At 46.6% G+C, this 26,411-nt stretch overlaps 3 protein-coding genes across 9 annotated transcripts; 1 reads left to right on the forward strand and 2 right to left on the reverse strand.

The window, feature by feature from the left end:
• Positions 1-558: 558 nt before the first annotated feature.
• On the forward strand, positions 559-3,125 carry LOC123096742 (UPF0161 protein At3g09310). Of its 7 annotated transcripts, none has more exons than XR_006446696.1 (6): positions 559-718; positions 832-909; positions 1,384-1,443; positions 1,595-1,735; positions 1,823-1,892; positions 2,779-3,125. XR_006446696.1 is itself a non-coding variant. In XM_044518504.1 (6 exons), exons 1-5 carry the CDS (start codon positions 670-672, stop codon positions 1,884-1,886), a joined length of 387 nt encoding a protein of 128 aa, XP_044374439.1. In that variant the 5' UTR covers positions 559-669; the 3' UTR covers positions 1,887-1,916; positions 2,779-3,125. The 7 variants fall into 7 exon arrangements, 5 of the variants coding, with proteins under 5 accessions (XP_044374439.1, XP_044374442.1, XP_044374438.1 ...); XR_006446697.1 differs by having other exon boundaries at positions 1,823-1,916; positions 2,779-2,960; XM_044518504.1 differs by having other exon boundaries at positions 1,828-1,916.
• Positions 3,126-3,319: 194 nt separating this feature from the next.
• On the reverse strand, positions 3,320-5,110 carry LOC123096763 (scarecrow-like protein 33). Its single transcript, XM_044518555.1, has one exon. The coding sequence runs from the start codon at positions 5,108-5,110 to the stop codon at positions 3,320-3,322; it is 1,791 nt and encodes a 596-aa protein (XP_044374490.1).
• Positions 5,111-6,029: 919 nt separating this feature from the next.
• Positions 6,030-9,454, reverse strand: LOC123096741 (scarecrow-like protein 9). Its single transcript, XM_044518502.1, has 3 exons — positions 9,273-9,454; positions 9,012-9,105; positions 6,030-8,321 (listed from the first exon to the last, which is right to left on the reverse strand). Exon 3 carries the CDS (start codon positions 8,175-8,177, stop codon positions 6,237-6,239), a length of 1,941 nt encoding a protein of 646 aa, XP_044374437.1. The 5' UTR covers positions 8,178-8,321; positions 9,012-9,105; positions 9,273-9,454; the 3' UTR covers positions 6,030-6,236.
• Between the last annotated feature and the right edge of the window lie 16,957 nt (positions 9,455-26,411).

The following is a 26,411-nucleotide window of genomic DNA, read 5'->3' on the forward strand; positions in this document are numbered from 1 at the left end:
GTCGGTGGCACTGTCGGAGGACAGCAAACCCTAACTTAAATTTGCTAGGGGGCAACGAATTTGGAGAAGGAGCTCCCCCTGAGAAGGGTGAAGAACAGAGTCTCAGAACCTCAAAACTTTCATGAACAAGCTGCTGATCCCATCTAGAGAGTCAATCAGCCATCAAGCTCATCGTGGAGAGAGAGGCCAACAACTACGCTCCAAAGCCGCCCTGGGACATCAATGACATCAGCCACCACACTGCCGTCAAGAAGGCGGTCGGCGCGGACCAGCCGAAACCCTAGTCGCCTTGTGGTTGGTCTTTCATGGGAAAAAACGGTTTAGGACCTTCCATCTGTTTATTGCGAATTCCTAATCTCTGAGGGCTATCTATTTTCACAAACTTTTTTTTGAGGTGTGTGCGATTCGCCGACAAATAGAAGGTCTAGTTCCGCATAGCCTTCCGCGCGGCCGATTTTCTTTTTCCAAAAAAAAGGTCCAAAAAGTTGCTTCAAAAGGGCCGGAGGGCGAATTTTTTTAAGCCCAGCCCACCATTTCCATAGAGTAGGGATAACAGTGTATTTAGCCCAAAAGGCCTCAAATCCTGCAAGAACTTTATCCAATAAAAAGATCCTGCGAAAATCACCACTGCTCGTCTGTGCTGCCGGTAGGCGCCACGCCACCGTCGCCATGGCCGCCCCCGTCTCCGCTTCCCTCCTGCCTCTCGCGAGGAGCGCACGTGAGTCTCTTACTTTCAGTTAAATCTCTCCTGAACCTTATCCTGCGGCGACAATCCGATTTCTCTCTTTTTTTACCCCCTTTTTATCTGCCTGTTGGTTTCTGAATCTCCAGCTTCTTTCACTGGTCCGCATTACAAGAATAAGAGAAGGATTCCGATGGTGCGGGTCTGCTGTGCTGCCGACGACGACGGTTAGTCTAGTGATGACAGATTGAGAAATCTGAATCCATTTCTTTTTCCTTTATTTTCCCTAGAACCAATACTTATATTAGTTTATGATTTGTTTACCAAGTATTGGACTGTTCAACACAGTTATTTCATCTTTATGTGTGTGAGTTTTTTTAGTCTATTTTGTGCAAGAGAAGTCTGTCAGTGGCTGTTAAGCAAAAATGTTCATCAGTAGCTCATGAAACAGCGGTTTCAACTCGCATGCTGTAAAAACTCATTAGACGTACGCCACTATGCAATACTTTATGCGCTCTTTTAAACATGAATTTAGGACAAGGAGCAGGCATTAGCTTAAGTAAGACATTACGAGTTTACGACATCATGCATTGAGCGTTGTTTTGATTGAACATGGAGCTGTGTTTTCCCTGTGCTGATTTACAGAAGTACGTAACAAACTGACCCCCTTTTCTAAAATATGTGCATGTAATGATTCCAAGAAGAGGAAGTCAATGATTTGGGAGTCAAGGTGGCACTATCGATGCTAAAATTCTACAAAAGTAAGTTCTTATTTGCAGTTTGTTACCGCTTCATTTCTGATTGTCTTTTGGACATTTGTGTTACTACCACTATGCAGTCATAGACCATGCTTTCAAGACCGGCTTTTATCTATACATGGCCTGCTCACTGGCTCATGCTTTATGTGAACAGGAGAGATATCACCCTTGCTGCCTTCAAGCTGCCGTTATGTGCCAACATGCAGTGAGTACTCTATGCAGGCGTACAAAAGATATGGTGTTGCGAAGGGTACAATCTTGACAGCATGGCGTCTGTGCCGTTGTAATCCTCTTGGTACGTGCTCTTTCTTTTTGCTACACATTTCCAGTTCTGCATCATATCATGTTTATGGAACATGAGCGCTTTGTTTTCTGATACAAGCGTAGGTGGACAGGGATATGATCCTCCCAGGTGGTTTGGGGAGGGAGAGTTACCTGAGGAATGATGGCTGGTAATTACTAGAAACACTGCACATGTGCGTGCTAGACTGCGCTCTGCACATAGTTAAATAAGCAATATAAGCAGTGCCTCAGTCGTATTACATCTTTCAATTTTTCTCTTTTTCAGCTCGCTTGATTTTTATTGTTTATTACGATGGAACTAGATGATTGTACTAGAGACATTTATTTGTTGCTTATCAAGAATTTAACCTAGGTTGTTTAAATGATGATTCGCTTGCACGAGCTTCCGCTATCATAGGCCACCATTTTCTAGCTCCGTTCTGCTGCAGACTAGTTTCAAAGACCCAACTGGCTTTTGCTGTTTTCTTAACTGTGCACAACCTGTCAATATAACATAGTAGATGCATGGAGATCCAAAATTTCCTCCTTTGGAGTCGGATGAAGAATGAACATTGACATATTCTTGAGCATGAAGACAGTCTAAAAAAAATCTGAACTACCACGCGGAAAATTGAATGTACAATGTAGTAAAATTATAATGGGGGGGAGTACAAGAAGGATCCTATTTCATGCACTGTAAGTATCTATGAAGTGGAATTTAAATCTTTCTTAGCGTGGGGGGCATGTGCAGCTCACTTCTTACTGTCTTCCATTTCAGCATTTGCCTGGTCCGCGTATCTGATCTCCTGGCTACCATATCCTTGAATACGGTGTTTTGTTGTTTTTTCCTGTTGCAACTTAGTGTATCATATTTGGTAATGCCCCCTTGAAATATTTTGATTGTATACTATATTGATTTGGACACTTGTGCACCCATTTAGCCTAATGTCTGTTTCATTGGCCAAACTTGTTTCTCTTGGTATTTTTCAGCATTGTTGGCACTGATATTTGATTTCCCATGTTGATCTTTTTTTATCTCCCTCTTTTTTATTTCAGATGTTGGAATGCCTCACAAGATATCATCTCATCGCAACTTAATAAAGGAGGTTACTGGGGAGCACTACTGCTTGTGCTAGTTTCAAGGGAAAATGTATTTTGTTGACTATGCTGTCAGTTATGCCATGACACAAAGATGATTGGTTCCTGAGATTTCTATGCAGAAGATGGTTGTGGTAAACGGTAAGTGGATTGTACAGTTTCCATGGACCACTAAATCACTTCTGTAGGAAAGCTATTCTGCTGGTTTAAAGTTGTGGATTTGTATGCCCACAAATCACTTTGGTTTAGCTCATGGATTGTGCAGTTTAGTTTATAATTTCTATGAACAAAGATCTAGTTGTCAACCACAAAAAGCGAAGGATTTTCCAGACTTTATTCCTTATGTGTACATCGTTACGATGGTAAACATAGACCCTTGTTGCAGATTGCACCGTATATCCCCATAAATCATAACTGGTGCAAGCTGCTAAAAAATGTTTGGGACCATACTTCACTAAAGCAGATCAAATGTGCCCAAGCATCCATTGGTACTTACAATCTATGTCACTTGAGTGCTGCTAGCATCATCAGATACCCATGTGGAGATGGCGTGGAGCACACGTCCTTTCCATCCCTGCAGAAGCCATTGGTGATCCTCGTTGATCATGAAATGCTTGTGGTACTGCTTCTTCACTACTTTCTTCAAAAACTGAACAATGTCTAGGTCCAGTTCCAACTGTCTGAGCCCTGCTCGCTGGTTCCTTGCCTGCCATTCCCTGTAGTTTTGAGGGCGTTCCACCCGGTCTGTCCCCTCACAAGCGATGATGTTCATGGCACATCGTGCGATGATGTCCCGCTCCACCAGCAGCCTCTCATCATTGTCTCGTGGCACCGTGGCTTCCATCATGTCAAAGTGTGCTGCGAAGTTGTGGAGCACTTGGCGGAACCGTGTCACAAAGAATGTCGTGTTGTATGACGCGTTCACGATGGCGTGGACGAACACGGCTGGCTTCATCTTTCTGATAGTGTTGAGCACCATGTCCCTGGGGTTTAGCCTGTCGATGACAACACTTTCGTCCATCAGGGACCTAAAATGGATTAGGCTGTTCACGACAAGAACCTCGTCGGGATTGATGTTGAGATCCTCTACCCGGACATCCTCTGCCTTGGCTGCGATGACGCGGAACTCGAAGGGCACGCCGAACTGCTTTGCGCAGCGGCGGAGCCGTTGTCCTGTATCGTGAGTTTGCTCAGCAGGACGGAATCCTGGGCGGAGGCTGGTAATGCTGGTGATCCTCACCTTCGGAGGGCCGCCCTCCCTTTCTGCTAGCCACCGGAGCAAGTCTGGCCACTGGAACCCGTCATTGACACCATAGTGCACAATGTGCAGCTTGTGTCTCCCCATGACGGCATTGTAGATGGTCTTGTTGGAGAAGAGGAAACACACCTTCATGAAGCAGCAGGCGGACATGAAGAGCTTGTAGGCCTTGAGGACCTCGACGACGGGGGTGCGCTTCACCATTAGCGATCGGTAAAGCTGGCTCCCTCTGCCAGCCAGCCGTGCCTCAAGACCCTCAGCGAAGTAATGCGCCAGTCGCTGTGTGGCGTCTCCTGTTGGGGAGGAGTGCCGCTTGACCCGCCACAGCAGCTCGCACGCGCTGCGCTGATCGTTAGTGGCCACTGCCTCCGCGCAACGGATCAGCAGTGTCTCCAGGTCGTCCACCACCGCCAGCCTCGCGCCGCGCCTCCCACGCGGCGCCTTGGTGGAGATGCACTGCTGCTCCGCCTCGTCACCTCGCTCACGTGCCTCAGTGGTGCACATGTCGTAGCTGTTGAGCATGAACTGGTCCAACATCTCGCTCTCCTCCTTGGATTCAGGGTGCACCTGCACAGCCATTTGCTTGCTGCTCCTTCCAGCTTCTGCCCCGTTGCCACCGCCGCCGTGAGGCATGTAACTACCCTCCACCGCCCCGCTGCATCTGGGCAAGAATCTGTTGGCTTCCTCCATTCCTCTGAAGAATGCCATGCTCGAGATCACGTCCATGCTGTTGTTGGGCTCTGCCGTGCCCTTGCCATTCAAAAAGAAGGCTGGGTTCTGGATATTTCTGCTTGACAAGGCTGAGGTGAGCATGTCGGATGAGGTGGTGGTGTCGGAGGTGGTGAGGATCTGTGCGAAGGGATGCTGGGCCTGCAGCAGCGCGGCGGGGTCAGGGTACTGGTATATGAACTTGTCAACGATGTCCTCCTCCATGAGCATGCGCGATATGTAGTCGAGGGCCAGGTCATCATGCGGCTGTTGCAACGCCGGAGCAGGCTGCAGGTTGGGAAAGACATAGGGCGTGGGTGCCATGAATGATGGTGCTCCTGTGCTCTCAGCCTGTCCTGGTTGTATGAGATAACATGGAGATTTTGGCTGGGTGTTCGATGATTCCAACCATCCAACGGAAGACCAGGCCACATAACAAAACTGTACTAGGCGTACTGCATGTTTTGTGTACTAGGATAAATGGACTGTCTGCAGTTGACTATGGTTTACCAGACAAAAACTTTGGATTCTACAACGATGAAGACAAGATGACAAACTTGTGACCTTCGTTTCCGATGCAGACGACTAAAAAACAATAGTAGGATGTACATTCCAATGCACATTAAAGAAAAGAAAAAAGAAACGCATGGATACAAACAGCTAACATGCATCTACCCAACCTGTGCACCTTCAGTACTAGTTGAGCAAGCATCCGCCAGTTTCTGCAATACCAGGAACCTTGACAAGGCGTCACTGAAACTAATCAGGACATGGAAACTAGCTGCAATTTCGATACTTTCCTGGCATCTTATTAGACATTAGAGTGATGACTGATTGTATGTATCATGTCAGAATCATCATTGCTAACTTTTTCTTTTCTTGATGAAATTGTAGCAGTGCTATGCGAGTTTCATTCATTAAGAGAAGCTGGCAGAGCCAGGAAGAGTAAAATTAACCTAAGTATGTTCAGCTGCTATTACAGCACTAAAGACTTGAACAGATTAGGCAGAAGGGGTTCCGTCTGTGCGCTGAGTCCCTGCATGGTTCTGGAGCTCTTCGAAGATATTTGAGAGACAACTGGTCAGCATTGCAGGCATTGTTGTCAAAGATGCACATATCGCGCTCCTTCCAAATTATCCACCAGGTTAGCGTTACAACCTACAAGCGCACTGTTTCTCATATATCATGTCATCTCTGCTTGAGAAAATTGAAGAGAAATATCCAGTCCCCTTGTCAGACCAAGTTATGTAACGATTCCACATAATATCGTCTCTCACAATGCAGATTAAAATGGATATATGTGCACTCACTACATCTCTGAAACCTTATAATGGTCTCTGTTACCAAGTTACACATACAAAAAAGGAGCAAACACACATCTGATTTTTTTTACACACATCTGATAGTGCAACAGGCATATCTATATCCATTCGTACTTCAATCCATCCATCTACTCCAGTTGAGAGCCACTAGCATCATCAGCTACCCATGTCGAGAGGGCGTAGAGCACCCGGCCTTTCCATCCCAGCAGAAGCCACCGTTGATCCTCATCAATCATGAAATGCTTGTGGTACTGCTTCTTCACTTGGTCCTTGAGCATCTTAACAATGTCAGGGTCTAATGACAGCTGCCTCAGTCCGGCTCGCTGGTTCCGCGCATGCCACTCCTTGTAGTTCTGAGGGCGCTCCACCCGGTCAGGGCCCTCACAGGCAATGATATTCATCACAGAGCGTGCAAAAATGTGCCGCTCCACCAGTAACCTCTTCTCTTTGTTCTGCATCATGGTAGTCTCCATCATGTCAAACTGTGCTGTGAAGTTGTTGAGCGCTTGCCGGAAACGAGTCATGAAGAACGCCGAGCTGTATGCTCCATTGACAGCTGCGTGGATGAGCATGGATGGTTTCATCTTCTTGATAGTGTTGAGCACCAGGTCCCTTGGGTTTTCCATGTCAAAGGTGAGGCTCTCATCCATCAGTGTCCTGAAATGGAACATATTGTTCACGACGAGCACCTCGTCTGGATCGATGTCGAGGTCCTCGGCATGGACAGCCTCTAACTTGGCTATGATAGCATGAAACTTGAATGGCACGCCAAACTGCCTTGCGCAGTAGCTGAGCCTGCGTTTTGTCTCCTTGGCTTGCTTAGCCGGACAGGGCCCAGGCTGCGGGCTAATAATGCCGGTGATCCTCACCTCCGGTGGCCCACCCTCCCTGTCAGCTAGCCACCGGAGCAAATCCGGCCACTGGAACCCATCGTTGACACCGTAGTGCACAATGTGCAGCTTCTTTCTCCCCGCCACGGCATTGTAGATGTTTTTGTTGGAGAAGTTTAGCGACACCTTCAGGAAGCAGCAGGCGGCTATGCACAGGTGGTAGCTTTTGAAGAGCTCCACGGTGGAGGTGTGATTCGCCATGGTGATCGAGTGGTACATTTGCCTCCCTGTGCCCGCCAGTCGTGCCTCCAGCCCCTCGGCGAAGTAATATGCCAGTCGCTGCCTTGCGTCTCCTGTTGGTAGCGAGTGCTGCTTGATCTTCTTCAGTAGATCGCCGGCGTTGCTCCGGTCGTTGGTAGCCACCGCCTCCGCACAGCGGATCAGCAGCGTTTCCAGATCAGCCACCACCTTCTGCCTTGCGCTGTGCCTCACACACGGCGCCTTCCTGCAAATGCTCTGATGCGCTGCCTGGTCCCCCCTCTCCTTCATCGTCTCATTGGAGTGCATGTTGTAGCCGTTGAGGATGAGCAGGTCCAGCTCAAGTGCGGTGTCTTCCTCCGCCGAGTCATCATGTGCCAGCACCCGCACCGCTATTTGCTTGCTGCTCCTGCCCATGCACGCCTCCGTCTCGCCATCCATGCCAGACCTCTTCTTACGCCCCCTAGCATCCACCATCACATTGACTGTGGGCAAGAAGCTGTTGGCCTCCTCCATGCCTTTGAAGAAAGCCATGCTCGACAGGTCACCCATGGTGACGCCGCTGCTGGGCTCCTCCGCTGTGACTGTGCCATTCAAGATCAAGGCTTGACTACGTACCTCGCTGGACAAGAACCCAGAAGCCATGATGCCCGTGTTGTTGCCTTGACTTGGAAGTAAAGCGGAGGACCCATGGGCACCAGCTGTGGTGATGCCGGAGGCTGAGAGGATCTCAGCGAAGGGCTGCTCGGCCTGCAGGAGGGTCGGATGCTCAGGGTGTTGGTAGAAGAACTTGTCGATGATGTCCTCCTCCATGAGCATGCGCGAGATGTATGCCAAGGCCAGGTCATCCTGCGGCTGCTGTGACTGTGAGTCACCGTTGGTCATCGAGGGTTGGTCGAGGAAGATGGAAGGGGGCGGTGGCGGTGGCGCAGGCTTGACGAGCCCCAACGGCTCTTCCTGGGCGGCAGCCATTGCAGGCATGGTTGCTTGTTGATGGTGGTGGAGTGGAAATGTCGTCCTGTCCTCTATCCATTACACTCCATGTGAAGAAGCCAACAAGCTCACTGCTCAGTTGGAACCATCGAATCTTTCCGTTGCATAGAATCGGTCACCATCGAGCAGCGCCTGCACATATGGACAAACAAACGATGGTCCGTTTGAGAGAGATTGTATTATTCATCTTGGTGTTTCAGCCATCCTTCTGCCCATGTCTAGTAAAAAAAACAGCAATTGTCTTGTAGTACGAATCAATTTATGTGTCAAAATGTGTGCTGTTCTGATTTCATATGAGACTTTTTAAAACATGGACACGAGATCCTCAAACAATGGATATTCTGGAGTCAGGGGCGGAGCCAGGATGAAAACTAAGAGGGGGCAAACATTTGTTGGAACTTTTTTGCCGAAGATGTGTACGTACTTGTTCTTGTTGGGAGATGTGACAAAACCTTCTTTTTTTTGCCAGGAATTATGTAGAATTTTTTTTCTGGGGGAGATGTGTCCGTTTTTTTCCCCATAGGGAAATGTGTAGAAACTCATGGCTAGATCATTCACAAAGACTGGTCACAAAAATATTGATACAATGACTAATAAACAAAATCTTACATTTTCTTGTAAGATAATTTTATCACACGGAATTATTTTAGTTCACCGCAAAAATCAAATAAACCAACTATTAATATTCTGGTCCTAACTGCAAAAAAGAACATCTATCTGGTTGAATAAAATTTCTTGCATGCAAGCTTTAAGAGAAAAAATTAGTTAAAATAGAGTGAGAATGTATACATGTATAGATAAGAAAAGGCTTGATCACATTACATTTTAGATGAATCCCAAGGAAGCTTCTTCAAATCAACGATTTCAGGCACATTGCTGATTGTAGATTTTTCAAAAAATCTCTTCATTAGCTTCCCTACGGATGTCAAATAACTGAAATATTAAAGAAATTGGCATACATGAAAAGGAAATTTGCTATAGATTTTATTCTGTTCTTACATTTTCTAACAGGGAACTTGGAAAGAGGATAAGAATTGAAAATCGGAATAAGAAATAATAGAGGAACTGCTACTAGGGCTTAACTTGATGGTGACACGATGTTGCGGGCTCGCGGCGATATATTCCAAGGACCGAAGAACAGCCGGCCGGCGGGATTGGATCGACGGCGAATGCCGGAGGCGAGGGGATGAGTACGCGTCACGTAGTCTTCACCTGGTCAGGGCGGCGGCGGCGGCTGAGTCGCGTCTCTGCGACCAAATTAAAAGGGTTGTTCATGTCACCGGCATTTCTGGAGCGGTGCGTCCGCTCCTGACACACATGTAGGCTTGCTCGTAAGATTTTTATGGGCAAGGCTTGCTCCTAAGTGCCTAGGTGGGCTTACCAGCTGATGGGCTTTTTTACCAGAAAAAAGAAAAGGAGTGGGGGCAAATAAACTGGGCTAAGTGGGGGCAGAGTTACCCATACGAAGGGCCAGGTACAAATGGACTTGAAAATCAAGTGGGGGCATTCGCCCCCACAGGGCCTAACGTGGATTCGCCCCTGTCTGGAGTTAAATTCGTATTTGCAGAGAACGGGTTTCTATGCGCACCGACCTTGAATTTACGTGGATGTGTAACAGGTCTTGTTTGAAGCCAGGTGTGGAGATGTGGATGGATTTATGTATCTTATACCTAAATAAAACCATGAGTTGAAATATCACCTTTTTTCCTTTTGGGTATGTCTTGCGTTGTTGCCCCCAACAGACCTCTTGATTTTCCTTGCACTTGGATAACTTGTTGTATGAGCATTTTTTAAGCCGTGACCATAGAACAATTGTTCGACGGTATTTTCATTAATGAAACTAACAAAGTAAAAAATACATTTGGTTTAGCCAATTCCTAGTTTCGGAAACATCAAAGATCAAGTGGACTCAAAGGGAACTATCAATCCTGATATGTTTGAAGTTTTCTTTCTTTGATTCTATAACAAATAATCTTGAGATCTTGCTTGAGGAGGACTTTCCATGAGGCAGAGCTTGGAGTGATATTATTGAAAAATCTTGTTATTTCTATGAATCCAAATGTTCCAGCATCCCATAACTATGATTTCAAGAGCAATTTCAGATGGCAAGTGGGTAGCAGTAAGTTGAATGTCATGGTTTACCAGGATCCATATGTTATACCCCCTCCGTCTCAAAATAAGTGTTGTTGATTTAGTACACGTTACCAAATTGCACACGGTACATTTATTTATCATGTTACTCATGTTATAGGTACCAACATGGTTATCGAAAATCCATATCTGCACCCGAGCTTATTTGCACCCGTGCTGACGAAAAAAATCAAAACAAATACAAGAAAATTTCAAAAAATTCCAAAAATAAATAAATTGTGCGGTAGAAAATTTGATGCGTGAGGTCCGTTCCAATTTTCAAGTCATTTGGACATATGAGGAGCTCTCAGCAAAAAAGACAAATTGGGGGTCTGTAAAAATGTTTACTGGCATGTACTGTTTTGGCCTGATTTGTTTTTTTTGTTGAGAGCTGCTCAGATGTCCAAATGACTTGAAATTTGGAGCGGGCCTCACGCATCAAATTGTCTACCACACAAAATAAAATTTGGAATCTTTTGAAAAAAAATCGATTTTTTTACAAATTTTTTTCTAGCCGGGCGCAGATGAGACTGAGCACCGAAACGCCCTACTCCATGGTTATGATGTTCTTACAGGCTGCATATTTTTTAGTTAAAATACTGTCAGTGCTAAAGTTACCAGAGTTACCAATGCCTTGGAGTTCTTCCGAACAGAGACATGATAACAAGCCCACAATGCCCTCTTTGTACTTCTGATTGCGAGAGTGTTCGGCATGCTCTACTCCTATGTCCTCGTGTGAATGAAATCTGGAGAATATTGGGTCTACAATGGATGGCCAATGATATGTGCCAAACTGATCGCGATTGTGTACACAGTACACCTAATGGCCTGGCGCCCCTAGCTCCGGGTATCGATTGCGAGATATTGATCATCGTAACCATTTGGTATATCTGATGGGAGATAAGGAAATTCACGCATGTCGAGAAGTTGCTCGAACTGGCAAGATCGGGACTCAGGGACGGCTTTCTTTTGGCGACCAACGTGGGCTGCAAGAAACTCCAATAGAAGCAGACTGCATGGAGGTAATCAAAGTGATGCAAAACGGAGGCAATTCTTTGGGCTCAAACATTGTCATGGCTCCGTCGTTGACGACGTCACCAGACAACCGGCAGCTGGAGTGGGCCTAGCCTGTGCTGTATGTGGCAAAATTTCATGTTTTGACCCTTTTTGCAAACAAAATCAGGATCTGACCCTTGTTCGAAAATATTTCGGGATCTGATCCTTTTGCCTACCGCCAGGGGGTCTGGCGGTAGGTTTGCACGTCCTACCGCCGTCCCCTCTGGCGGTAGGTCCTTTGACGGCGACTGACGGCCGTTGGTAGGCGCTGACGTGGAAAAGGGCCTACCGCCATCGGGTACGGCGGTAGGTTAGTGAAGCCTACCGCCAGACCCTCTGGCGGTAGGGTCCTGTGTGGTGGATAAGGTGGGGAGGGGCTGGTTTGTGGGCCCCACCACCACTCTTCTTCCCCACTCATCTTCTTCCCCGTGCTCAGCTCCTCTCCCCCCTCTCTCCCCTCACAACCCCCCCCCCCCCTAGATCCACTCCACTTGCTTGAGATTTCATCGTGGATCCGGAGCATTTTCATCACCCAAGGTACCTCTCCCATTCCCCCTCCTTTTGATTGGTTGAGATCTTTGTTTCGTGTTGATTTGGTCAATTTATTGCAAACCCTAGGTGTTGATGTTGTTGTGTGCATTTATGATGCATTTATGGTTAGGGTTATGGTTATGTTAGGGGTTAGTGTTAGGGTTAGGGTTAGGGTTATGGTGGTTATGTTGGGGGTTAGGGTTATAGGGGTTATGGTTAGGGTTGGGGTTAATGGTTAGGTTAACTTTAGTATGAATAGTAGTTACTTGTCCAATTTATGCAAAATTTAGTTCATTTGTCCATTTGTGTTGGTTGGATGACATATATGGATCGATTATATTGTTTCCAATTTCTTAGATGCATAAGCTTGTAAATGTTCATTATTTGGACAAGTCGACATTTATGCTTGGAAATGACGATGAAGGGGAAGAGGCTATGGTTTTTGACACAAGTCCAAGCTTTGATGATCTTGTAGTTAAAGTGAAAAGCGTTTTACATTGGAATGACTCAAATGCCATGGTTAAGCTTATTGGGAGGTATGACGTTGGATTGGGAGTAAAGTCCCGATTAAAGAGTATGCCCATCACCTCCCAATTGCATTGGAATGTGTACAAGGAAAAAGTAGACGCATCACAAGACAAGTCTCTTGAGATCTTTGCCACAAAGGTTGATCCTCCTCCTCCTTTGCAAATTGATCTCAACCGCAATGCATCCTCCCCCATACATGATGATAGTGCCGAGGTGTATGTCCCCAATTGTTCTAGCCAACCACCAAGTAGCCAACCCAATGAAGATCATATCAATGCTACCGCCATAGTACTCCGTCATGATGCTATTCCTCATGTTGAAGAAGATGCTAGTGGTCATGTTGATGATGATGCTATTGTTGCTCAAGAGGATGCTTACTCGGAGAATGAAGAGATCCATTACAATCCAATTGGTAACTTGGATATCATTGTGCGGCAACAAGACATGGACTGTACCCTCCCTTATAACCGTATGTGTGGGTATAACTCGGATGACGAGGGTCCGGAGGAAGAGTTGGATGAGGATGGGTTGACTGCACAAGAAAACGAAATCTACAAGAAGGTGACCGCAAGGAGAGACGGCCGCCGTTGTTTAGGGATGTGAGTCTTGCGGACAATGCCGTCGTTGACGGTGGGCTGAGATTCTGGTTGTCTGAGCCAACGCCGTGCCCCAAATTCAGTGATCCTCGACCAGAAAATGAGGATGAGAATGCTCATTTGAAGAAAGGCATCAAGTTTGGTTCTTTGGTAGAGTTCAAGATATGGTTGTGTGACTATGCCATTAGGAACCATAGGCCGTTTGTTGTTGGTCATTCGAATCAAAAACTTCGGTACACAGTCAAATGTGACCAAGAAGGTTGCAAATGGATGGTCCGCGATAGAAAAATCAAAGAAATCGGGCAATGGGTGTTGAAGAGTCATGTTGGCACTCACACGTGCGTACCCCCGGACAAGGCCCACCGAAGCAAAGGACACCGTCAACTCACGTCTGAGTATCTAGGATACAAATTGTTGCATCAAATAGCACATGATCCAACCATGAAGGTCAAGTTTCTCATGTCTTCGATTGAGGAACTTTTCGGATACCCATTCAAGTATGGGAAGGCATGGATGGCGAAGGCAAACGTTATTAGGATGTTGCATGGTGATTATGAGGCCGCATATAACATTCTTCCCAAGATGTTGGCAGCCGTTCATCGAAACCCGGGAATGCGCCATCGGGTGGAGTCAATTGACGGAGTGTTTCGTCGTGCCTTCTGGAGCATTGAGGCATTCCCGTATTGTCTCCCGGTCTTGTCTATAGATGGTACATTCTTGACCGGCAAATACAAGGGCACATTGATGGTTGCGATGGCCCACTCTTCAAATGATAACGTGTTGCCGGTGGCATTTGCCTTGGTGCCTTCGGAGCACGATGATAATTGGGAGTGGTTCATGGGGCATGTGAGAACCAAGGTGATAGGCAAGCGAGAGGTATGCATTATATCGGATCGCCATCATGGGATTCTCAAAGCAATAGACGTTGATATTCCCGGTCTTCCAAAGCTTCAACACCGTTGGTGCATGAGACACTTTGTTGCAAACTTTTACCGGGCATGCAAGAGCAAGGAGTTTTGCAAAGACCTTACCCTTGTTTGCGTTGCATTCAACACCGACACATTCAAAAGCCGATATGATAAACTCCTCAAGGCTTTGGAGAAGAACAAAGGGGGAAAAGAATTCTTGCTTAGGCACGAGCCGGATAAAGAAAAGTGGTCACGCGCTTACGATGAAGGAGGTATGCGATATGGGGACATGACAAGCAACATGGTGGAATGCTTCAACAATGTGTTGAAGGGTGTCTGTTCCTTGCCGGTGACCGCAATACTCAAGTACACTTTCATCAAGCTCAATGAGTACTTCCTAAAGCATTCTGAAAGCACGGCCAAGTGGATTGGCGAAAAGATGGACTATCCATTAAAGGTTCATGATTGGTTGTTGCATCAAGCGCGCAAGTCTGCCAAACAACAAGTGATCAAATATAATGAAAAAGAAATGATCTATCAAATCGATGAGCTGGGTGGGACAACAAGGGATGGTAGGTCTTATGGTGGAGTTGCTTATGAGGTGCGTCTGAAAACCCGTTGGTGCCAGTGTGAGAGGCCACACAAGTATCATTGGCCTTGCTCGTATTTTATGACCGCAACACGGGCGAGAAACGTGCGCGTATCCGATGGCACAACGGCGCGGTTGCAGGAGTTCACATTGGAACGAACAAGGTTGACATGGGCGCCTCGGTTCAATCCTTTCCTTGATGCCTCACAGTGGCCTGAGTATGTTGGGCCAGACATTGTGCCAGATCCCGCACTCATGGTGCCTATGAGGGGAAGAAGAAGAAAGAAGAGATTCCGGAGTGACATGGATGATCTAGCTGGATACACCGGAATGAAGCAATTTGGTAGTGGTCATTTCATGGAGCCACCGGAGAACAACAATTGTGGAGAATGCAACGACACAAGACACAACGTTAGGACATGCAAGAAACCAAGAACCAACACGGGCACTAGTCAAACACGTGGACGGAGGACTAGCCTTGGAGGTGGCCGTGGCCGTGGAGGGGGCCGTGGCCGTGGAGGAAGGACTAGCCTTGGAGGTGGCCGTGGCCGTGGAGGAAGGACTAGCCTTGGAGGGGGCCGTGGCCATGGATCCGGTGGTTCTAGGACACGTCGGGTTGATAGGGGAAGGCCTATCGACGTGTTGCTCAATCCGGATGGTTGAAATAATGTGAATGGTACTACTTTTAATATGTTCATGCATGTGTTGATATATTTGCCTCTTTACATGTCAATGTGTTCATATTTAGACTTAACATCTTTATTTGTTGTAGGGCATGGCTTCATCCGGTTCCATGACGAGGCCACCGTGTGCTCACCAAGAAGACATGCCACACAAGTGGAAGGACGCATCTTTGGACAAGGTGAAGGAGAATGATGTGAAGATTCCGCCATGTTGGTGTGGAGATGTTTGCAAGGTGAAGGAGTCCACCAACCGAAAGAAGTCATGGACCGAAGGAAGGAGATATTTTGTTTGCCCTAATTATGCTTACGATCGTGCGCTTCCAACTAACTCCTATGACCTTCCACCGGTATGCTAGAGAAGTAACATGTTACTCTAAAATGTGTGTCAACACTAACATCCGTTTTATATGGAGTCACCGCCTCCTCTATGCAAGTACTTCAGCTGGATAGATCATGAAGTGCCAAAAGATATCCAAAAGGGCCAATTAGAAGATTGTCTTAGGCGCCAGTGGCTGTTCGAAGAAAGATTTCAAAGAGGCTTGGAGGAAGAGCGTCGTCAGAAAGAGAGGATGGAGCGGAAGCAACGCGAGGATGAGAGGGCACGCCAAGCGAAGCTTGCTCGTGAGGAGGAGAGGGCAAGAAAGCTTGCAAAAGCTCGCAAGGCACAAAAGGAGGAAGAGGCACGTGACAAGAAGGGGAAATGGCCCCGTATGACTCAGTAAAGCCTTCGCTTCGGTGGACTCGTCATGTAACCGGATGAAGCCATGCCAAATTTATCATGAACTATATAGTACTAAGGCAAGAAGCCATGTGTCGTGAACTTGTCGTGAATGAATTTGCCGTTTGTATTGAATTTGGTGTGAAAATGTTTGCAAGGTGTCGTGAATGAATTCAGTTTGTCATCATATTCTGTGATTTGTCATGATTCTTATTAAAAAATTGTTGGGCTGGGAAGAGAAGAGGGATAGAACAGAACAGAGTGCTCTGTTTTTAGAGTTTACAACCCTACCACCAGAGGCCCTGGCGGTAGGCTGCTGTCGTTGGAAATATGCCCTAGAGGCAATAATAAAATAGTTATTATTATATTTCCTTGTTCATGATAATCGTTTATTATCCATGCTAGAATTGTATTGATAGGAAACTCAGATACATGTGTGGATACATAGACAACACCATGTCCCTAGTAAGCCTCTAGTTGACTAGCTCGTTGATCAATAGATGGTTACGGTTTCCTGACCATGGACATTGGATGTCGTTGATAACGGGATCACATCATTAGGAGAATGATGTGATGGACAAGACCCAATCCTAAGCCTAGCACAAGATCGTGTAGTTCGTTTGCTAAGAGCTTTTCTAATGTCAAGTATCATTTCCTTAGACCATGAGATTGTGCAACTCCCGGATACCGTAGGAATGCTTTGGGTGTACCAAACGTCACAACGTAACTGGGTGGCTATAAAGGTGCACTACAGGTATCTCCGAAAGTGTCTGTTGGCTTGGCACGAATCGAGACTGGGATTTGTCACTCCGTGTAAACGGAGAGGTATCTCTAGGCCCACTCGGTAGGACATCATCATAATTTGCACAATGTGACCAAGGAGTTGATCACGGGATGATGTGTTACGGAACGAGTAAAGAGACTTGCCGGTAACGAGATTGAACAAGGTATCGGGATACCGACGATCGAATCTCGGGCAAGTAACATACCGATTGACAAAGGGAATTGTATACGGGATTGATTGAATCCTCGACATCGTGGAACATGTGGGAGCCAACATGGGTATCCAGATCCCGCTGTTGGTTATTGACCGGAGAGTCGTCTCGGTCATGTCTGCATGTCTCCCGAACCCGTAGGGTCTACACACTTAAGGTTCGGTGACGCTAGGGTTGTAGAGATATTAGTATGCGGTAACCCGAAAGTTGTTCGGAGTCCCGGATGTGATCCCGGACGTCACGAGGAGTTCTGGAATGGTCCGGAGGTAAAGATTTATATATGGGAAGTCTTATTTTGGTCGCCGGAAAAGTTTCGCGCATTATCGGTATTGTACCGGGAGTGCCGAAAGGGGTCTGGGGGTCCACCAAAGGGGTCCATTAGCCCTGGGGGGCCACATGGGCTGTAGGGGTGTGCGCCTTGTCCTTTATGGGCCAAGGGCACCAGCCCCAAGAGGCCCATGCGCCAAGAGATAAGGGAAAGGAAGAGTCCTAAAGAGGGAAGGCACCTCCGAGGTGCCTTGGGGAGGATGGACTCCTCCCTGGCCGCACCCTTCCTTGGAGGAAGGGCCAAGGCTGCGCCCCCCCCCCCCTCTCCCTTGGCCCTATATATAGTGGGGGGAGGGAGGGCAGCAATACCTAAGCCCTGGCGCCTCCCTCTCCCTCCCGTGACACATCTCCCTCCTCCCGCAGCGCTTGGCGAAGCCCTGTTGGAATCCCGCTACTTCCACCACCACGCCGTCGTGCTGCTGGATCTCCATCAACCTCTCCTCCCCCCTTGCTAGATCAAGAAGGAGGAGACGTCGCTGCTCCGTATGTGTGTTGAACGCGGAGGTGCCGTCCGTTCTGCGCTAGGATCATCGGTGATTTGGATCACGACGAGTACGACTCCATCAACCCCGTTCTCTTGAACGCTTCCGCTCGCGATCTACAAGGGTATGTAGATGCACTCCTCTCTCTCGTTGCTAGATGACTCCATAGATTGATCTTGGTGATGCGTAGAAAATTTTGAATTTCTGCTACGTTCCCCAACAGTGGCATCATGAGCTAGGTCTATGCGTAGTTTCTATGCACGAGTAGAACACAAAGTAGTTGTGGGCGTCGATTTTGTCAATTTACTTGCCGTTACTAGTCTTATCTTGATTCGGCCGCATCGTCGGATGAAGCGGCCCGGACCGACCTTACACGTACACTTACGTGAGACAGGTTCCATCGACTGACATGCACTAGTTGCATAAGGTGGCTAGCGGGTGTCTGTCTCTCCCACTTTAGTCGGATCGGATTCGATGAAAAGGGTCCTTATGAAGGGTAAATAGAAATTGGCATATCACGTTGTGGCTTTTGCGTAGGTAAGAAACGTTCTTGCTAGAAACCCATAGCAGCCACGTAAAACATGCAACAACAATTAGAGGACGTCTAACTTGTTTTTGCAGGGAATGCTATGTGATGTGATATGGCCAAAAGGATGTGATGAATGATATATGTGATGTATGAGATTGATCATGTTCTTGTAATAGGAATCACGACTTGCATGTCGATGAGTATGACAACCGGCAGGAGCCATAGGAGTTGTCTTAATTTATTGTATGACCTGCGTGTCAATGAAAAAGCCATGTAATTACTTTACTTTATTGCTAACCGTTAGCCATAGTAGTAGAAGTAATAGTTGGCGAGACAACTTCATGAAGACACGATGATGGAGATCATGATGAGGGAGATCATGGTGTCATGCCGGTGACGAAGGTGATCATGCCGTGCCTCGAAGATGGAGATCAAAAGGCGCAAGATGATATTGGCCATATCATGTCACTTTGTGATTTGCATGTGATGTTTGTCATGTTTACATCTTATTTTCTTAGAACGACGGTAGCATAAATAAGATGATCCCTCACTAAAATTTCAAGAGACGTGTTCCCCCTAACTGTGCACCGTTGCGAAGGTTCGTTGTTTCGAAGCACCACGTGATGATCGGGTGTGATAGATTCTAACGTTCGCATACAACGGGTGTTGACGAGCCTAGCATGTACAGACATGGCCTCGGAACACATGCGAAACACTTAGGTTGACTTGACGAGCCTAGCATGTACAGACATGGCCTCGGAACACAAGAGATCGAAAGGTCGAACATGAGTCGTATAGTAGATGCGATCAACATGGAGATGTTCACCGATGATGACTAGTCCGTCTCACGTGATGATCGGACACGGCCTAGTTTGACTCGGATCATGTATCACTTAGATGACTAGAGGGATGTCTATCTGAGTGGGAGTTCATTAAATAATCAGATGAACTTCATTATCATGAACATAGTCAAAAGGTCTTTGCAAATTATGTCGTAGCTTACGCTTTAGTTCTACTAAGATATGTTCCTAGAGAAAACTTAGTTGAAAGTTGATAGTAGCAATTATGCGGACTGGGTCCGTAAACTGAGGATTGTCCTCATTGCTGCACAGAAGGCTTATGTCCTTAATGCACCGCTCGGTGTGCTGAACCTCAGCGTCGTCTGTAGATGTTGTGAAACGTCTGACATACACGTTTTGATGACTACGTGATAGTTCAGTGCGTAGTGCTAACGGTTTAGAATTGTGGCACCAAAAACGTTTTTGAAACGTCGCAGAACATATGAGATGTTCCGAAGACTGAAATTGGGATTTCAGAATAGTGCCCACGTCAAGAGGTATGAGACCTCTGACAAGTTTCTTAAGCCTGCAAACTAAGGGAGAAAAGCTCAATCGTTGAGCATGTGCTCAGATTGTCTAAGTACTACAATCGCTTGAATCGAGTGGGAGTTAATCTTTCAGATGAGATAGTGATGGTTCTCCATAGTCACTGCTACCAAGCTATTAGAGCTTCGTGATGAACTATAACATATCAGGGATAGATATGATGATCCTTGAGCAACTCGCGATGTTTGACACCGCGAAAGTAGAAATCAAGAAGGAGCATCAATTGTTGATGGTTAGTAAAACCACTAGTTTCTAGAAGGGCAATGGCAAAAGGGATACTTCATGAAATAGCAAATCATTTGCTGCTCTAGTATAGAATCCCAAGGTTGAACCCAAACCCGAGACTAAGTGCTTCTGTAATGAGGGGAACGGTCACTGAAGCAGAACTACCCTAGATACTTGGTAGATGAGAAGGCAGGCAAGGTCGACAGAAGTATATTGGATATACATTATATGAATGTGTACTTTACTAGTACTCCTAGAAGCACCAGGGTATTAGATACCGTTTCGGTTGCTAAGTGTTAGTAACTCAAAATAAAAGTTGCGGAATAAACGAAGACTAGCTAAAGGTGAGATGACGATATGTGTTGGAAGTGTTTCCAAGGTTGATGTGATCAAGCATCGCATGCTCCCTCTACCATCGAGATTGGTGTTAAACCTAAATAATTGTTATTTGGTGTTTGCGTTGAGCATAAACATGATTGGATTATGTTTATCGCAATACGGTTATTCATTTAAGGAGAATAATGGTTACTCTGTTTATTTGAATAATACCTTCAATGGTCTTGCACCTAAAATGAATCTCGATCGTAGTGATACACATGTTCATGCCAAAAGATATAAGATAGTAATGATAGTACCACATACTTGTGGCACTGCTATTTGAGTCATATTGGGATAGAACGCATGACGAAGCTCCATGTAGATGGAACTTTGGACTCACTCGTTTTTTAAAAGATTGAGACATGCGAACCATGTCTATTGGTATATATGCATGAAGAAACTCCATGCAGATGGATCGTTTGGACTCACTTGATTTTGAATCACTTGAGACATGCAAATTATACCACATGGGCAAGATGACTGAAAGGCCTCGTTTTCAGTAAAATGGAACAAGAGAGCAACTTGTTGGAAGAAATACATTTGATGTGTGCAGTCCAATGAGTGCTGAGGCACGCAGTGGATATCGATATGTTCTTACTTCACAGATGATTTGAGTAGATGCTAAGAATATTTACTTGATGAAACACAAGTCTGAATTATTGAAAGGTTCAAGTAATTTCAGAGTGAAGTTGAAGATCGTCGTGACAAGAGGATAAAATGTCTGTGATATGATCATGGAGATGAGTATCTGAGTTATGAGTTTGGCACACAATTAAGACATTGTGGAAAGTGTTCCACAATTAATACCGCCTGGAACACCACAGTGTGATGGTGTGTCCGAACATCATAACTGCACCCTATTGGATATGGTGCATACCATGATGTCTCTTATCGAATTACCACTATCATTCATGGGTTAGGCATTAGAGACAACCGCATTCACTTTAAATAGGGCACCACGCAATTCCGTTAAGACGACACCGTATGAACTATGGTTTAGAGAAACCTAAGCTGTCGTTTCTTAAAAGTTTGGAGCTGCGATGCTTATGTGAAAAAGTTTCAGGCTAATAAGCTCGAAACCAAAGCGGATAAATGCATATTCATAGAATACCCAAAACAGTTGGGTATACCTCCTATTTCAGATCTGGAAGCAAAAGTAATTGCTTCTAGAAATGAGTCCTTTCTCGAGGAAAAGTTCTCTCGAAAGAATTGAGTGGGAGGATGGTGGAGACTTGATGAGGTTGTTGAACCGTCACTTCAACTAGTGTGTAGCAGGGCACAAGAAGTTGTTCCTGTGGCACCTACACCAATTGAAGTGGAAGCTTATGATAGTGATCATGAAACTTCGGATCAAGTCACTACCAAACCTCGTAGGACGACGAGGATGCGTACTAATTCAGAGTGGTACGTAATCCTGTCTTGGAAGTCATGTTGCTAGACAACAATGAACCTACGAGCTATGGAGAAGCGATGGTGGGCTCGGATTCCGACGAATGGCTCGAGGCCATAAAATCCGAGAGAGGATCCATGTATAAAAGCAAAGTATAGACTTTGGAAGAAATACTTGATGGTCGTGAGGCTGTTGGGTGCAGATGGATTTTAAAAGGAAGACAGACAATGATGGTAAGTGTCACCATTAAGAAAGCTCGGCTTGTCGTTAAGATGTTTTCCGACAAGTTCAAGGAGTTGACTACGATGAGACTTTCTCACTCGTAGCGATGCTAAGAGTCTGTTGGAATTGTATTAGCAGTCTTGCAGATAGGATGTCAAAACATTGTTTCCTCGACGATTTTCTTGAGGAAAGGTTGTATGTGATACAACCAGAAGGTTTTTGTCAATCCTGAAAGATGCTAACAAGTGTGCAAAGCTCCAGCAATCCTTCTAAGGACTGGAGTAAGCATCTCGGAGTTGGAATGTACGCTTTGATGAGATGATCAAAGATTTTGGGTTTGTACAAAGTTTGTTAGAAACTTGTATTTACAATAAAGTGAGTGGGAGCGCTACAACATTTTTGATAAGTATATGTGAATGACATATTGTTGATCCGAAATGATGTAGAATTTCTGGAAAGCGTAAAGGGTTGTTTGAAAAGTGTTTTTCAATGCAAAACCTGGATTAAGCTGCTTACATATTGGGCATCAAGATCTATAGAGATAGATCAAGACGCCTGATGATACTTTCAAAGAACGCACACCTTGACATGATTTTGAAAGAGTTCAAAATAGATCAGCAAAGAAGGAGTTCTTGGCTGTGTTACAAGGTGTGAGTATTGAGTAAGACTCAAGACCTGACCACAGCAGAAGAGAGAGAAAGGACGAAGGTCGTCCCCTATGCTTTAGACGTAGGCTCTACAGTATGCTATGCTGTGTACCGCACATGAAGTGTGCCTTGCCATGAGTTGGTCAAGGGGTACAATAGTGATCAGGGAATGGATCACATAACAACGGTCGAATTTATGCTTAGTATCTAGTGGACTAAGGAATTTTCTCGATTATGGAGGTGAAAAGGAGTTCGTCGTAAAGGGTTACGTCGATGCGAACTTTGACACTAATCCGGATGACTCTGAGTAGTAAACCGGATTCGTATAGTAGAGCAGTTATTTGAAATGGCTCCAAATAGCGCGTGGTAGCATCCACAAGATGACATAGATATTCGTAAAGCACACACGGATCTGAAAGGTTCAGACACGTTGACTAATAACCTCTCTCACAAGCATAACATGATCAAACCAGAACTCATTGAGTGTTAATCACATAGTGATGTGAACTAGATTGTTGACTCTAGTAAACTCTTTGGATGTTGGTCACATGGTGATGTGACCTATGAGTGTTAATCACATGGCGATGTGAACTAGATTATTGACTCTAGTGCAAGTGGGAGACTGTTGGAAATATGCCCTAGAGGCAATAATAAAATGGTTATTATTATATTTCCTTGTTCATGATAATCGTTTATTATCCATGCTAGAATTGTATTGATAGGAAACTCAGATACATGTGTGGATACATAGACAACACCATGTCCCTAGTAAGCCTCTAGTTGACTAGCTCGTTGATCAATAGATGGTTACGGTTTCCTGACCATGGACATTGGATGTCGTTGATAACGGGATCACATCATTAGGAGAATGATGTGATGGACAAGACCCAATCCTAAGCCTAGCACAAGATCGTGTAGTTCGTTTGCTAAGAGCTTTTCTAATGTCAAGTATCATTTCCTTAGACCATGAGATTGTGCAACTCCCGGATACCGTAGGAATGCTTTGGGTGTACCAAACGTCACAACGTAACTGGGTGGCTATAAAGGTGCACTACAGGTATCTCCGAAAGTGTCTGTTGGCTTGGCACGAATCGAGACTGGGATTTGTCACTCCGTGTAAACGGAGAGGTATCTCTAGGCCCACTCGGTAGGACATCATCATAGTTTGCACAATGTGACCAAGGAGTTGATCACGGGATGATGTGTTACGGAACGAGTAAAGAGACTTGCCGGTAACGAGATTGAATAAGGTATCGGGATACCGACGATCGAATCTCGGGCAAGTAACATACCGATTGACAAAGGGAATTGTATACAGGATTGATTGAATCCTCGACATCGTGGTTCATCCGATGAGAACATCATGGAACATGTGGGAGCCAACATGGGTATCCAGATCCCGCTGTTGGTTATTGACCGGAGAGTCGTCTCGGTCATGTCTGCATGTCTCCCGAACCCGTAGGGTCTACACACTTAACGTTCGGTGACACTAGGGTTGTAGAGATATTAGTATGCGGTAACCCGAAAGTTGTTTGGAGTCCCGGATGTGATCCCGGACGTCATGAGGAGTTCCGGAATGGTCTGGAGGTAAAGATTTATATATGGGAAGTCTTATTTTGGTCGCCGGAAAAGTTTCGCGCATTATCGGTATTGTACCGGGAGTGCCGAAAGGGTCCGGGGGTCCACCAAAGGGGTCCATCAGCCCCGGGGGGGCACATGGGCTGTAGGGGTGTGCGCCTTGGCCTTTATGGGCCAAGGGCACCAGCCCCAAGAGGCCCATGCGCCAAGAGATAAGGGAAATGAAGAGTCCTAAAGGGGGAAGGCACCTCCGAGGTGCCTTGGGGAGGATGGACTCCTCCCTGGCCGCACCCTTCCTTGGAGGAAGGGCCAAGGCTGCGCCCCCCCCCCCCCCCTCTCCCTTGGCCCTATATATAGTGGGGGGGGGAGGGCAGCAATGTTGGTGATCGTAGCATAATTTTAAAATTTTCCTACGTTCACCAAGATGCATCTATGGAGTATACTAGCAACGAGGGGAAGGGAGTGCATCTACATACCCTTGTAGATCGCGAGCGGAAGCGTTCCAATGAACGTGGATGACGGAGTCGTACTCGCCGTGATCCAAATCACCGATGACCGAGTGCCGAACGGACGGCACCTCCGCGTTCAACACACGTACGGTGCAGCGACGTCTCCTCCTTCTTGATCCAGCAAGGGGGAAGGAGAGGTTGATGGAGATCCAGCAGCACGACGGCGTGGTGGTGGATGTAGCGGTTCTCCGGCAGGGCTTCGCCGAGCTTCTGCGAGAGAGAGAGAGAGAGGTGTTGCAGGGGAGGAGGGAGGCGCCCAAGGCTGTAGGTTGCTGCCCTCCCTCCCCCCCCCTTATATAGGCCCCCTTGGGAGGAGGGGGCGGCCAAAACCCATCTAGGGTTGGGGGGCGGCGGCCAAAGGGGGAAAGGGGTTGCCTTGCCCCCCAAGGCAAGGGGGAAGTCCCCCCACCCTAGGGTTCCCAACCCTAGGCGCATGGGGGGAGGCCCATGGGGGGGCGCCCAGCCCACTAGGGGATGGTTCCCTTCCACTTTCAGCCCATGGGGCCCTCCGGGATAGGTGGCCCCACCCGGTGGACCCCCGGGACCCTTCCGGTGGTCCCGGTACAATACCGGTAACCCCCGAAACTTTCCCGGTAGCCGAAACTGGACTTCCTATATATAATTCTTCACCTCCGGACCATTCCGGAACCTCTCGTGACGTCCGGGATCTCATCCGGGACTCCGAACAACTTTCGGGTTTCCGCATACATATATCTCTACAACCCTAGCGTCACCGAACCTTAAGTGTGTAGACCCAACGGGTTCGGGAGACATGCTGACATGACCGAGACGCCTCTCCGGTCAATAACCAACAGCGGGATCTGGATACCCATGTTGGCTCCCACATGTTCCACGATGATCTCATCGGATGAACCACGATGTCGAGGATTCAGTCAATCCCGTATACAATTCCCTTTGTCAATCGGTATGTTACTTGCCCGAGATTCGATCGTCGGTATCCCAATACCTTGTTCAATCTCGTTACCGGCAAGTCTCTTTACTCGTACCGCAATGCATGATCCCGTGATTAACGCCTTAGTCACATTGAGCTCATTATGATGATGCATTACCGAGTGGGCCCAGAGATACCTCTCCGTCACACGGAGTGACAAATCCCAGTCTCGATCCGTGCCAACCCAACAGACACTTTCGGAGATACCCGTAGTGCACCTTTATAGTCACCCAGTTACGTTGTGACGTTTGGCACACCCAAAGCACTCCTACGGTATCCGGGAGTTGCACGATCTCATGGTCTAAGGAAAAGATACTTGACATTGGAAAAGCTCTAGCAAACGAAACTACACGATCTTTTATGCTATGCTTAGGATTGGGTCTTGTCCATCACATCATTCTCCTAATGATGTGATCCCGTTATCAATGACATCCAATGTCCATAGTCAGGAAACCACGACTATCTGTTGATCAACGAGCTAGTCAACTAGAGGCTTACTAGGGACACGTTGTGGTCTATGCATTCACACATGTATTACGATTTCCGGACAATACAATTATAGCATGAATAATAGACAATTACCATGAACAAACAAATATAATAATAACCATTTATTATTGCCTCTAGGGCATATTTCCAACAAGCAATACCTAAGCCCTGGCGCCTCCCTCTCCCTCCCGTGACACATCTCCCTCCTCCCGCAGCGCTTGGCGAAGCCCTGTTGGAATCCCGCTACTTCCACCACCACGCCGTCGTGCTGCTGGATCTCCATCAACCTCTCCTCCCCCCTTGCTGGATCAAGAAGGAGGAGACGTCGCTGCTCCGTATGTGTGTTGAACGCGGAGGTGCCGTCCGTTCGGCGCT

This window comes from Triticum aestivum, chromosome 4D (assembly GCF_018294505.1).
Source record: "Triticum aestivum cultivar Chinese Spring chromosome 4D, IWGSC CS RefSeq v2.1, whole genome shotgun sequence".
Taxonomy (NCBI): domain Eukaryota; kingdom Viridiplantae; phylum Streptophyta; class Magnoliopsida; order Poales; family Poaceae; genus Triticum; species Triticum aestivum.

Excerpts from the sequence above, each read along its gene's own strand:
- LOC123096742 (XM_044518503.1), top strand. The coding sequence starts at position 670 with ATGGCCGCCCCCGTCTCCGCTTCCCTCCTGCCTCTCGCGAGGAGCGCA. Across the intron at positions 910-1,383 it reads CTGTGCTGCCGACGACGACG|AAGAGGAAGTCAATGATTTG; the intron begins GTTAGTCTAGTG and ends AATGATTCCAAG. Across the intron at positions 1,444-1,594 it reads GATGCTAAAATTCTACAAAA|GAGAGATATCACCCTTGCTG; the intron begins GTAAGTTCTTAT and ends TTATGTGAACAG.
- LOC123096763 (XM_044518555.1), bottom strand. The coding sequence starts at position 5,110 with ATGGCACCCACGCCCTATGTCTTTCCCAACCTGCAGCCTGCTCCGGCG.
- LOC123096741 (XM_044518502.1), bottom strand. The coding sequence starts at position 8,177 with ATGCCTGCAATGGCTGCCGCCCAGGAAGAGCCGTTGGGGCTCGTCAAG.